Source organism: Emydura macquarii, unplaced genomic scaffold, assembly GCF_026122565.2.
Source record: "Emydura macquarii macquarii isolate MOO-44397 ecotype Brisbane River unplaced genomic scaffold, CSIRO-AGI_Emac_v2 contig_2795, whole genome shotgun sequence".
In the NCBI taxonomy this organism is placed as follows: domain Eukaryota; kingdom Metazoa; phylum Chordata; order Testudines; family Chelidae; genus Emydura; species Emydura macquarii.
The window spans coordinates 2,937,051-2,951,013 of record NW_027132932.1 but is presented as its reverse complement, the minus strand read 5'-3'; the positions used below and the strand labels follow the sequence as shown (position 1 = coordinate 2,951,013).

The window sequence follows — 13,963 nt, the reverse complement described above, 5'->3', positions numbered from 1 at the left end:
CAGGGAGAAAGAAACAATACGGGGTATATACACCCTTCTTAATACATCCCAAATTTACACTTCCTAGCTTTTGTAAGAATTAAACAACAATGATACTACTTAAGAGCTACCCATTGTATAAACAATTAGGTTTGTTTTGCATTAAGCACAACTCCCTTAAAATTAAACTTGGGCTCCATAATTTTGGAAGGGGGGGTGTTAACCAGAGGAAACTTGAAAATAAAGATTATTAATTTATCATTAAAACCAAGGGCCTATTTCTGTATATGAATTATTACGACAATATAATTGTTTTTAATTTCATCAGGAAGTTACTAACCACTCCATTTTCTTTAACATAATAGACTAAATATTTGAGAGACTAAATGATTAGTTTAGCTCTAGTCCAGACACCTTTTATACCACCATTTACACAATAAACTAATAGTTGTAAGAACCTTAAATTGAAAACATGCCAACAATGAACATATAGGCTATATAAATATTTACACATGCCACCTAGAACGTAAATTAGTTGGCATTCAACAATTAAAGCTGCCTCTCTGAAGTTGCAATATTTAAAGGTTAAAGATTAGACATGCTCCCTCTTGTGTTAAACTAAGAATGCATGCTGTTTTCTGTGACATGATGGTGGCTCAGCCATCTGTTCCCATTGAGCAAACCCCTTCAACTTCAGCTACTAATTTCTGACAAACATTCACCAATAGTTCTACAGTACAAAGGTTGACTCACTTTGCACACAACCAAATCCATACGATTACTTTACATTTATGATAATATAATTTTGAATATTGTTAAAGATCACTACTAAGCATAAAATCACATATAAAAATGATACAATTAAGATTAATTGACATTAAATATACATAGCAAAATAATTACATGTAAAGTTATATATATATATATATATCTAGTGTTCAGTAATGATATATTTCACACATGGGCCCAATAATTTACAACAAAATATCCATCCTTTTCTAATTTTTCTTTCCATGTCTTTAGTACTAATTAATGAACTACTGGACTCACAAAGTGTGGCATAAAAGTTTCTGTTTAAAGACTCTTTAAAAAATAATGTGCATGTATTTCATATCTATGTGAAGATTATAGGAAGAACATGATATTGCTATGTAAGTGTGTATGTGCATGTATGTATGTACTCACGCACTCTATGTACACACAAAGACACCAATCTTTCATCTTGACCCAGTGAAACCCCTATACCTGCATGGAGCCTCTATAAAATCAATCAAGGTCCATCCACGCAGGTCCAGTTGCAGGATACAGCCCATAGGGTATGTTTCCATTGGTAGGCAGACAATATAAATTACAGGTGTAACTAGCTAATACATTTTAACTGACATGATTTTAAACAAGATTTTGCAGCTAGTGGAGACAGGGAAATCACGTTTAAAATCCCGTTCGTTGTGGTCAATCCTAGGCTCCATCATAAGTTTAACCACAACCAGTCACACCTTTTTAATCGTCACTTGCCTTGTCTACACTAGATACAAGGTCTTGTTTAAAATCTTGTTTGTTGTGATTTATTAAGTAACATTCTAAAACATGCTGTATTTTCTAACCTTTATTGAGCAGTACTTTGAAACTAACAGTATGAAAGTAAACTGTTATTTTTCTTGTAATATTTGAGTTTTTCATTAAATACAATCCTCAAACATTTAACAGAAATAATGCAACCACAAAGCCTTAAGTAGGAAGGGTAGCAAAGTCACTGTCACTATTCATGGACATTTCATACATAGACGTCTAAACCTTGGACCCTCATATTATCAATAAGCTGCACTTCTCAAAATATAAGGATCATACAAGACCGCTTCCTGCACCATTTAAGTCAATGGGAAGTTTTGCCATTGACTTCAGTGGAGTAAGAAGCAGCTAATAATGCCTTTCCCTTCACATCCAACTTTTGGATGAGTGGTGCTATCCTCTTTTTTTCGTTCTGCAGACTAATTCTTGAGCGGAAGATTTTCTCAAGGACTCATGGGGCATCTCCCAACCCCCTAAAGTGCTCGGATACCAGTGATCAGTGTTGTGTAGGATCCTAAAAAGAATAGGCTCAGAATGTTTCATTGTGCAGAACGGTTCTCTGCTACTCCCCAGATCGCAGCTGGAGAACCACCGGTTCAGATCCTGATCCTGCAAAAAACTCCTGTGTGTGTCGGTCTACTCCCACAGGAAATCAACGGGACTAACCACAAGAAAACCTGCAGGATCCGGCCCTTTAACAGACAGGTGCTGAGAGGGGTGGGACACGGAACTATTATTCCTGGTCTAAACGAACAAGCCCATTTCCAGTCCCCGGCTGGGGCATGAGGAGGGCAGAATCTCCCTCTCTCCGGGCTTAGTGCTCCAGGCAGCTCGGAGGGGTGCGTCTCTCCCTGCCAGGCGGCCGAAGGGCTCTGCTGGCTGCGCACCCGTCTCAGCGCGGCTGCCGGCGGGAGGTTTCCGGGGCATGGAGTTGGTTAGCGTCTTTGACGACACCCCGCCAGCGCGCAGCAGGCGGCTCCCCCACAGCATTGTCCCAGCAGCCGGACGGAGGGAACGAGCGAGGACAGCCCTGCCGGCCCCTGCCACCAGCGGGGCAAGGGAGGCGAATCAGGCCTCCCGAGGGAGCTCCTCTCTCCCCCTCCCGGGCCGGCGCTCCGGCACTGAGACTTACGCAGCCCGCAGGCAGGGCGGTGCGACCGGTCCAGCCGGCTGGGGGCGGGGGAGGGGAGACAACACACACGCAGAGCGAGAACCGCCTCCCTCCCGCGTGCCAGGGCACCACACCCCCGCCCCGGACAAACAGCCGCCAACGGCTGCCCCGCCAAGGGGATGGGGACGGGTGGGGGAGGGGGTAGAGAAGGTGGGGGAGGAGGGTAGAGAAGGGGGGGGGGGGTCTGTGGAAGCTAACGAGGGTCCCCGCCGGGCTGCGGTGCCCCCCAGCGACGAGGGTAAGGCGGCAGGGGAGGAGGGAGTCCCGCTCTGGGATGCGCTAAAGGGACGAGGTCGGACTCACTTTGTCTCCGCTATTTAAACCTCTTCCCGCTGACTCCGCCTCACTCCCTCGCCTTTCCCCACTACGGAACTTACTAGCAAACTCGCCCCCCTCCCACTCTGGTCCCCACAAGCTCTGATCAGAACCGCGGCACTTCACAAGAACAACCCGCCCTTACCAGCCAGCCTCGCTTCCCATTCGCTCACCGCTCTGTCCGTCCACGGTATCTGCTGCGTGCATTGGCCCCTCTCACTGCCAATCAAAGCGCTCACACGTTTCTGCTCGGCTCTAGACTCCACTTGCGGTGCCCCCCTCCTCAGCGGACACCTTGGGGGGTAGTTAAAACCTTCGCTTTAACTCGCCATAAAAATGTACTTTTACGTCCCGCCCACCTAAACAGAAAGGAGATTCTGATTGGGCCGAATGAAAGTCTGGATGGCTTGATTGGAAAATAAATCTGTCAATCGTTAATGTAGTCCCCGCCTCCGGGAATGCGTAGCTCTCCCTGATTTGCCTCTGTCGTCAGTCGCCCGGTCTCATGTATCATCCAATCAAACACGCTTTCACAAGTTAAAGGGCGGGGCAAAGGATATAAGTGATAGATGCGAAAGGTACGCGGTGATTGGATGAATGCGCTCTCCCTCTTTCTCTTCCACCACCACTGTCCCGTGGCTCATACTACCCGGCTTTGAGAGGGGGAGAGGTATCTGTTGGTTCAGCCCGTCTTCATCAGGGACGAGAGGGGCGGGGGAAAGGAAGGAGGAGGAAGTCCTTTATTGCCCACCATGCAACGCGCGCTGTAGGTAGCTCCTTTGGGCTCTGCGCGGGGAGGGGGTGGAGGAGGTTGGTGCCCAATCCAAGATGGCGGTGCAGGAATCAGCTGCTCAGCTCTCAATGACTTTGAAGGTGCAGGAGTATCCCACTCTCAAGGTGGGTCTAGGCATCCTGGGTGCCTGTGGGGAGGGGAGGGCCAGGCAGGGGTTAGGCGAGGTTGTTAAAGCCCCGGCAGGGTAGGGCTAAAGGCAGCTGGGGTCTTGGCAAACTGGGGTCCCCCACCTCCTGCATTATAAAGCCCTCGGGTCCTAAGGTGTATAATGGGTAGGACCCCAGTTCACCAGACCCTTTTCTGCCTCCCCCCTCATCTGCTCTGACCTATACCAATAAGGGTTATTTTCTTTCTTTTGATGTGGAGGAACGTGCCTGGAATATGATGCCTTCCCTTTGCTCCATACCCTGAAGATGAAGGTGGGGTGGAGTCCCCCGAGCAACAACAAAAATGATTAAGGGAATGGAGGAGCTGATTTAGGAGAAAGAAAGAGCTGAATATGCCATGGCTAAGATGTGACTGAAGGGTGCTGTGTGGGGAGGGGTGTGACGGGAACAGACTGGAGGGTGCAGAGCAGTGAAAATGATTTAAAGGGGCTGAGAGGATTGATTATTTAGAAGGAATGTTTAAAGCTACATATCATTGTTAAGAGGTAAAGCGGGGGAGGAATGATGTAATATGGTCCCTTGGCATCTTGGTTCCCCAAAGATGGAGATGAACTACAGGGTGTCAGGGATGAAAATGATTAAAGGGCTGGAAAGCTTATAAGGAGGAAAGAGTTACATCTCTATAGTGTGATTGGATACAACTAAAGGGTGGCTGATGTATTAACTGAGTGTATTTGAAGGGTGTTAATTCCCGAAACTGGAGGTGAATTACATAGGCTGATCCATGGTGGTATAACCAGACATCACAAAAAGAGCAAAGGAAAATCTAGACTGAACATGAAGGGTAAATATTGCTGACAATAAGATCTGTTGAACTGGGGGATAGTCTCCCAGAGGAAGTGGTGGAAGGTTCATCATTTAGAATATTATTTATATGTATTAGAGGACCAATTCAACTGCAGTTGAATTTACTGTAGAGAACTAATCCTGCACTGGCTAAGTGGGGTTGAGGAGAAATGAGCCGGACTGTTTAATAGGCCTTTTCCATCCCCTCTTACATCTGATTTAACTAAAATATGTTTTTTCATATAGTGTATATGAAAAACACTATATAAAGTGAACTTTTGTGCTTAAATCATGTTTTGCTTTCATATACAGAGTGTTGTGTGATTTGGTTTGGGTTTTTTGTTTGTTTTTGTTGTAGGTTTCTGCCCATGTTCATCCTATCTATCTCTTGCTATTCCTTTCCTCCTCATTTTCCCTTCACCCTTGGGACTATCTTGACTCTCACTTTATATATGAAGATTTTTTTTCTCTGTCATCCTGAAATATTTAAGGCTTGACAGGATCTGGGTTAAATTTTAAGTTCCCTTAAAAAGGTACTGTTGGTACTTTCCTCAGCCACTAACAGTGTTAAGAAATTCATAGATAAAGAAGCCTGGTTTAATGGTTTATTTATTGACATGTCCAAATGGTATTTAGACAATCTCTCTCATATTTCTCAGTATTTACTTCTAGTTGGAGTCAATGGTTTGCTTTTTTTCCTATAATACCATTTAAGGCTATCTACTAAGTGTCACCCATTTGAAGAAGAAGGTTGTTGTCATTTTGAACTAATCTTCAGGCATTTTTAAAGTACACTATTCACTTTTGATAAAGGGATTTTTGCAACATTTTAATGAGAATGAAATAATCCTGGTAATGTCATGAAATATCATTTAAACTAAACTGCTTGAGTGAACAGCCTTGTATTAACAGTGTTAAATGTGTCATGAGGGTGATTTTTAGATGGCACTTAAAATTCTGTTTGCCTATTTTTCCCCAGTGTTCCAGAAGCTTCCTTTCTGTTTAATATTAGTACTTATTACAAAAAATCTTCAAAATAGTCACTATTTAATTACTACTTGCATTTATCTCCTTAAATTTCCTTGACTGTGGAGATTTCAAACCACCATCTATGCTAGAGAAATCAATTTTCTGGCAGAGGTGAAAAGGATAGAGTGAATTTTCATCTCTAGTTGGTTCTTAAACACTTAAAACAGTCTATGAAATACATGCATATGATTTTATTATGATCACTGTGGTGGCAGCTCAAATATTTTCTTACAGATTTGTAGACATTGGCAATTTTCTCTAACTGATGCAAGTAGACTATAAAGGAGGTCAGAACTATATTTATATCCTTCCTGTTTCCTCCCTTTAACTTGCTCATGCTCAAGTCACTAGATAATAGTAGTTGTGTAATAGCTCTACATTACAGTTTGTTCCATAAGAGTGCCTTTCATACGAAGGAGTGCTTAAGACTCTATATAGGGAAAATCCCTCTTATTGCTGAATTGTGGTAGTTTCTAGAGTGGAAGTGCATCACCATTCTGCTTCAGCAATTCTGCATGGTATTATTTTTCAAGAGAAAGTAAAGTGACTTACTCAGCTGAATCTACAGGAATAATTTAAGTGTACAGAATTTAACTACTTATGCTGTTTTCTTCCTCAGGGACATGAGGGTTACTTGCTGACTTTCCCAAAAAAGTCTCTAACTTCCACTCATAAAGAATTTTGCTTTACATCTCATTGGCATGTACAATACATGAAGCCTCCAATAGGCATTGAAAAAAGAAATTAGTGTGTTAACACTCTTAGCATGGTTCAGAGTGGATGTATTAATAAACAAGTGACATCAGAAAATAACAGTTCATTTGTGTCTATGGAAATGTAAATAACTTTTAAAAAAATGAATTATCAAGCTGAATGGAATGAGAAGAGAACCAGAAACTGATAGAGAGAAGACCTGAAAGCAGCATGATTAAAAGTCAAAATATTTTTACCTGGGCTGCTCAGTGATGAGAGGTTGGGACTCTGAGCTGTAGCTGTTAGTAAGTATCAATGAAAGTAGCTTTGTTTAGTCTGAAGGGGAGGCAGGAGCAGTGTTGGGAGGGTTTAGCCCCTTTTGAAGGCCACTAGTCAACTTCTGGCATAAGTCCCTGTCGAAAAGTAGTGGAGCTGGACGTAATGTAGCCTTCTGTGATGGAAAGTTTACCAGAGTACCTAAAGTGGGACAAAATGCATAGATATTATTACTGTATGTTGTCCCCATCTGCACTCAGACCAACTTTGACTTTCGAACAAAACCCTGTAAATAAATTAAGGCTATAATTTGGAGTTGTTGAAATGTTCAAGAGCAATATTCAAGTGACTTATGATGTTATCGGAAACTTTTGAGGGAATAGCAGCATTTTTTCAGTTGGAGGGATTTGGGGAGGGGAGAAGGAGAACAGAAGAGGCAAGGCTACCTAATCTTTAACATGTTTTTGAGATAGCATAGACAGTACAAAAACAGAGAGGATTTCCAGAGTAGGAGTATGATCCCGCTGCTATCTGCAGGTAACCCCATCCCATTTTACTAAATAGACTGTATGCTTCTCTGCACATATTTTATCATGCTACTGCTGTTTCTCTGCAGTTGACCCCTGTACAAGCATTCTCTAAATTCTGCTATAGCAACCCTTTTAAATAACTTTGATGTTGAAGAACCATTAGGCTTTGGATTCAGTAGGACCCAGTCCTTTACCACAGCAATAAAGTATATTTGTTGGAGTATAACCAAAGTAGGACAATCTACTAATGAGCACCAACATGCATAATTTTTATAAACAAGTATTAGTGTAGCTATGGACTGGAGCTTTCATTTTCTGATTTCCTGTAAACTGTTCCCTTGCAGAAAATTACTTTAAGCATGGAATTTCCAAGATACTTTGAGGATGAGGGACTCTTATTAGCATTTGCTTCAAGGACAGGGTACTAATGATGCAGTTACACTTGTAGTGTATTTGCTTGTAGCCCTCTCTCCTCCTCAGCAACACTTTGTATCACTTCTGTTTTCAGATTATTAACTCTGGCTTCCAATGTTTGTACAGTGCCTAACACATTGGGGTCTCAAGGCACTACTGTAATACTATTATATAATTGTAAAACCTTTGACTCTCAGAATTAGTGAAAGCTGCTAGAAAATAGAAGTAAATAAAACTTATCAAATTCTCTTCATTCTTGCTAAATCATGAATGAAGAGTGTTTCTGAGCTTAAGTGTCATGAGACACAGTATAAAAATACAGGCAAGCTTGCTTTGTCCTGCATTCGCTAATCAGTTTTTGTTCCCTCTCTCTACCTCATTTTCTTTTAAACCACTCCTCACAATCCTTTGCTATAATAATCCATGTATTAATCAGTATGACCCCTTATCTTTGGACCTATACGTTAGGCCAACAACTGTTTTGGCAGCCATATATTTACTGGCAGGGCATGCTAGCAAAATAATTTGATCCCTGTAAAAATAAGATGTTGCCTTCATGATATGCTTGGCCTTTCTTACCCTAGGGCCTGAAGAAATGTAGAAATACTGTATCGCATATGAATTAGTGTAGCATATTTCACAATCTGTTATTCCTTTTTGCTTAAATAAAGCAAGATGCAGGTGGCTGCTAGGATACCTGAGTGCTATTCTGAGGTCAGATGGCTTTAACTGGTCCAGACACCATGAGATAACTGCTGCATAACCTCACTACTTCAGTTATCTTACTAACTTTCAAAAACATAACCCATCTATAGAGTAGAACTTTGGTTTTTCACATATCCCAATATGAATTCCTATCACAAATATGTATAAATTACTTATTTTGTGTGAAATGCTGTTCCTTGAACTATGATAGAGTTGAAGAATCTTGTAGGATCCAATAGGAGTTGTGGCATTATTTGTTTTGTGACAAAGTCAGCCCGGATGGCTACAAGAGGGTGCTGGAAGGCCAATATGTCAGTCCTAGAATGGTAAAAGCCTTTTTCTTACAAGCTAGTAGGGGGTTACTCCAATTAGAGACACCTGAGCCCAATCAAGGACAGCTTGAGACTAGTTAAAACCCCCACTTCTGGGGGAGCATAGGGGGAGAGACTCAAGCTGTTGCAAGGTGTGTGACAGCAGGGAAGCAAACTTCTCCAACCCAGGAGACTGTGCTTCTCCCCACAAGGGAAACAACCAAACCTGGGTACTAGCTTGGGGGAAGGATTGACATCCCCCAGAGCTGCACCACTATGACTGCAGCCCCACCGAGGGGGCTAGGGAAAGATATTCCCCCTGGGGTCTGGGTGTTATAGACTTAAACTCATAGGAGCACTCCTCGGGCCCAAACCAAAGCCCACCCCGAACGCCCTAAGCCTGAGGTGCCAAGGGGAGAAGCTAAAAGAATCATCCAGGGTGAGGCAGATTTACCCCAAACCCATTTCACAAGAGGAGGGAGCCCTATCCTGGCAAGAATGAGGAAGTGCCTTGCCATAGTTTATATTACAGTAGTACCTACAAGGCTCTAACCAAGACTGTGACTCCATTGTGTTAGGCACTGTCCAAACACATATTGAAGATGGTCTCTTTCTCTGTGGAGTTTATAATCAAACTATACAAGACAGACAAAGAATTGGAGAGGGAACAGACACAGATGAAGTGACTTGGGCTTTCTCAACTATGGGATGCTGTTCCAGGAAGAGGACTGCTGGGAATAGATGGGGTCCATATGATCAAGAGGGGGAAGAGCATCTTTGGACACACTCCTCAACCTAATGAGGAGGGCATTAAACTAGGTAAAAAGGGGACAAGTGAAAATAGCCCACAGGTAGTTATTTTCTTAAAACAAAACTAAAAGATTCTTAACAGAGGGCTAGATGTTGGGTGATGGAGGAGGGTGGGAAATGGAAAGTTACATTAGGGTCATAGGAGTAATAAGAGGGAGAACAGTGGGAGACACTACATAACATCTTGATGTCTGTACACAAATATAAAGAGGTAGGGGAAATGAAGAGGAAGAACTGGAAATATTAGTATATGAGTTAAGTTATGACTTGATGTGACAAAGTGGGAACTTTCTCTAATATTTTTATGAATTATGTACATGGCAGCGACTTACTTGACTTGAGGTTAACTAGTTGATGCAGAAGGGTTAACATGACCTTGGGGCATTGTAAGTTGTTCCTCAGTGAGTGTCTGAGGTGCTATGAATGGGTCATTAAGGACTGGCTGAAACTGGCCCATATCAATAGAATATCCGGAAAGACAATGGGAACCCCAAAGACTGAGCAGTGATATCTATCCGTGGGGAAACTCAGGCAGACAGAACATGTGAACTCAGCCTGGGTCTGTAAGAGGAGCACAATGGACCACGAGGTTACATGCTTTTGTAGCAGCTCTCACCTGAGACTGACAGATCAAGATAGAGGGAGACAGACAAAATGGAATCTACAGCAGCGTGACTGGGTAGAGTCCTGAGGTTGGACAATCTGAAACCTCCATCTTTGCTTCTCTGTGCTAACCTAAGGACTTCCCAGTACTGTGTTCCAGTTGACTAATAAACCCTGTTTTGAAAAGGCTACCTGGTGTCAATGCAAATAGATGTGGAGGGCTGTTGATTCCTGAAGAGGGCAAAATGTCTGAGTGGGAGTCGATCTCCGTTGGACTGGCTGGGCAGAGCTCACTTTGTGAAATTGAAGTACTGGAAGCTAGAGGCTCAGTCTAGGTGGCATTGAGGCTGTATGGCCCACCTTTAAGAGAGTGGGATCCTGGAGGTCTGACTGATGGAGTACCTCCAAAGAATTGTTTAAAAGCTGGGGCATAGATATTGGGTACTGATCCTGTGGAACTGGCATCACTGTTGTCATGAATGAAATATTGGTATAGAGGGGAATAGCTTGTTCAAGAAAAAGGGGAGGAGGTCTTGCATTATACATCAAGAATGTATACATTTGTTCTTAGGTGAGAGACAAATGAGTTGAAAGTCTGTAAATGAAGGAAAAAGGGGGAATTACAGGGGTGATATCATGGTAAGTATCTGCTATAGACTGAAATCAAGAGGAGGTGGATGACGCATTTCTGGAACCAACAACAGAAATATCCAAAACGCAAGAACTGGTAGTGATGGGAAAGGGCAAGTGGGAGGGGAGACTTGAACGACTCAGACATTTGCTAGAAAAGTTATACAGTAAAACACAAAATCTCCAATATGGTCTTGGAATGAATTGGTGACAACTTTTTGTTCCAGAAAGTGAGAAGAGTAACAAAGGGACACCCATTTTAGACTTGATTCTGACCCACAGGGAGGATTTGTTATGAATCTGAAGCATGAGAGTAATGTGGATGAAAATGATCATGAAATGATAGATTTCATGATTCTAAGGAAAAGAGGTGAAAGTAGGACAATGGACCTCAAAAAAGCAGACTTGAACAAACACAGAAACTAATAGGGAAGGTCTCTTGGAAAGAAAATACAAAGAAAAAGGAGTTCTGGAGAACTGGCAGTTTTGCACAGACACAATTAAAGGCATAACAGCAAACTATTCTGGTTAAAGAAAAAATAGGAAGAATAGTGAGAGGCCACTATGGCTACCTCAGAAGCTCTTTAAGGATGCCACCGCCATAAATCAAAAAGGAATCCTGTGGAAAATGGAAGCATGGGCAAATTGCTAAAGGTGAATATAAAAAACAGTGCAAACATGTAGGCAAAATCAGAAAGGATAATGCACAAAATGAATTCCGTCTGGCAAAGGAATAAAAGGCAATAAGAAGAGGTCCTATAAATATGTTAAGATCAAGAAAAAGACAGAAGTCTAGGCCTTTACCTAAGGGGGAAGAGAGCTAATAATGATGACACCAAGAAGGCTGAGCTGTTTGATGCCAATTTTGCTTCAGTCTTCACTAAATTGGTTAATTGTGACCAGATGCTTAACACAGTTAATTAACAACAAGAGGGGAGGAGCATAAGCCAGAATAGGAAAAGAACAGGTTAAAGTATTGAGATAATTTAGTAGTATTCAAGTTGGTAGGCTTGATGAAATTCATTCTGGAGTATTTAAGGAAGCAATTTCTGAACAGTTAGCAATTATCTTTGAGAACTCATGGGGGATTGGTGAGGTCTGGAGAAAGGCAAACATAGTACCCATCTTTAAAAAGGGAAACAAAAAGGACCTTGGAAATTATAGATCAGTCAGCCCCACTGTGATACCTGAAAAGATTCTGGATCAAATTCTTAAATAATCAATTTGTAAGCACCGAGGATAATAGGGTGATAAGTTATAGCCAACATAGATTTGTCAAGAAGAAATCATACTAAACCAATCTACTGTTCTTTGACTCATCGTTTGTCTAGTGGGTAAGAGGAAAGCAGCAGATTTGACATAGCTTGGGTTGGGTTTTTTTTGTGGAAGGTTTTTGACAGTCCTACATGACATTCTCATAAGCTAACTAGGGAAATATGATCTAAATGAAATGAGTATAAGGTGGCTGCACAGAACTGGATGAAAGACCGTACTCAGAGTAGTTATCAATGAGGGCATATGTAGTAGGGTCCTGCAAGGGTCAGTCCTGGATCCAACACTAGTCAATGTTTTAATTAATGACTTGGATAATGGAGTGGAGAGAGATGCTTATAAAATTTATGGATAACACCAAGGTGGGAGGGGTTGTGAGCACTTTTGAAAGACAGGATTAGAATTCTAAACAAGCTTGGCAAATTGGAGAATTTGTCTGAAATCAACAAGATGAAATAATAAAAGATGAGTGCAAAGTACTACACTTAGGAAGGAGAAATCAAATGCACAACTACAAAATGGAGAATAACTGGCTAGCCCAGTTCTCCCCAAACTGTGGGGTAGGAAGGCACGGCAGAACGTTTGGGGGAGGGGGTGTGGTAGGGCCCAGGGCGGCCCCCAGGTGTTATGGGGAGGGAGCACCACCTGACCCCAGCTCAGCCCTAGCTGTGGCCCTCAGCTCCTGACCGCACTCCGGGGGCCCCAGCCAGAGGGAGAGGACCATGCCCCCGGGTGCTGGCCTGGGGGGCGGGAAGCAGCCCGGGCCCTCCCAGGTAGCCAGGGACCTCTGGGCTTTGACATCCTCGTCAGCCGCGCTGACCCCAGCTCAGGCCTTCCAGCAGCTGAGCTCCCACTGCAGGGGGAGCAAGCATCCTCCCGGACCCTCCACTCCCGCACTGGGCGCAGCTACACTGAGGACCCAGGCCAGGCAACCAACTTAACCTCGGGGCTCCAGGGCAGAGCCTGTCACTCCCCATCCACCTGCTGCCGGATGGCCCTGGGGCATCTGTCCCTGTCACTCCCATTCCCTGATGCCCCCACAGTGAGGGTAGGGGGAAGTAGGGGAGAGCTGGAAACGGGCCCGTAGACCCCCATCCCATCAGTGGGCCCCCAGGTGCCGGAGACCCACGGTACGCCACTGGCCACTAGTCCTGCTCAATGTGAAGTAGTTGCTAAAAAGGCAGTTATCGTTCTGGGATGTAAGACACAGGAGGTAATTCTCTTCCTCTGCTCAGCACTAATGGGGCCTCAGTGGGAATATTGTGTCTAATTCTGGGTGCAATACTTTAGGAAGGATGTGGACAAATCAGAGAGTCCAGAAGAGAGCAAAAAAATGGATAAAGTTTTCTAAACTTTTTATCATCAGGAAAGGTTGAAATATTGGGCATGTTTAGTCTTGAGAAAAGAAGACTACTAATAGGTCCCCCATCAGTCTTCAAATCTGTTAAGGGCTGATCTGTTGTTTCCCCTGTCCAGTGAAGATAGGACAAGAAGTGATCAGCTTAACCTGCAGCAAGGGAAATTTTAGGTTAGATATTAGGAAAACCTTTCCTACTGTAAGGATAGTTAAGAACTGGAATAGGCTTCCAAGGGAGGCTGTGGAATCCCCTTCATTGCAAGTTTTTAAGAAGAGTTTAGACCAACACCTGTTAGGGATGGGGTAGGTATACTTGGTCTTGCCTCAATACAGGGGATTTGAGGTCCCTTCTAGTCCTACGTTTTGTGAGTCTGTGACTTGCTCAAGATCACACAGCAGGTCTGTGTTTGAGCCAGGCATTCGAGTTGATTCCTGACAGCAAGATACATTTGATATTACTTTTATGTTCAAATCCTTCTGTTAAAAGAAGGAAAAAGCTTTAAAAAGTGTCTAGTGGAATTTTGCTTTTGGAAGGGGAGTCAAAGAGGGAAGC

General features: G+C 43.1%; 2 protein-coding genes across 6 annotated transcripts in view; one reads left to right on the top strand and one right to left on the bottom strand.

Annotated features, from left to right (window-relative positions):
- CTBP1 (C-terminal binding protein 1) overlaps positions 1 to 3,340 on the bottom strand; it is a 385,409-nt gene extending 382,069 nt beyond the window's left edge. The window contains exon 1 of one of the 3 annotated variants that reach the window (XM_067567700.1): positions 3,208 to 3,340. The gene's annotated coding sequence lies outside the window, so the exon portion shown is untranslated. Of the gene's footprint in view, positions 1 to 3,022; positions 3,051 to 3,179 lie in introns of those variants that run through there. The other 2 variants (XM_067567699.1, XM_067567703.1) reach the window with 2 other exon arrangements.
- A 337-nt stretch (positions 3,341 to 3,677) lies between these two features.
- MAEA (macrophage erythroblast attacher, E3 ubiquitin ligase) overlaps positions 3,678 to 13,963 on the top strand; it is a 123,274-nt gene continuing 112,988 nt past the window's right edge. For 2 of the 3 annotated variants that reach the window (XM_067567650.1, XM_067567649.1), the window contains exon 1: positions 3,809 to 3,931. In XM_067567650.1, the coding sequence (XP_067423751.1) occupies positions 3,863 to 3,931 (69 nt within the window). In that variant the 5' untranslated portion in view covers positions 3,809 to 3,862. The other variant, XM_067567651.1, reaches the window with a different exon arrangement.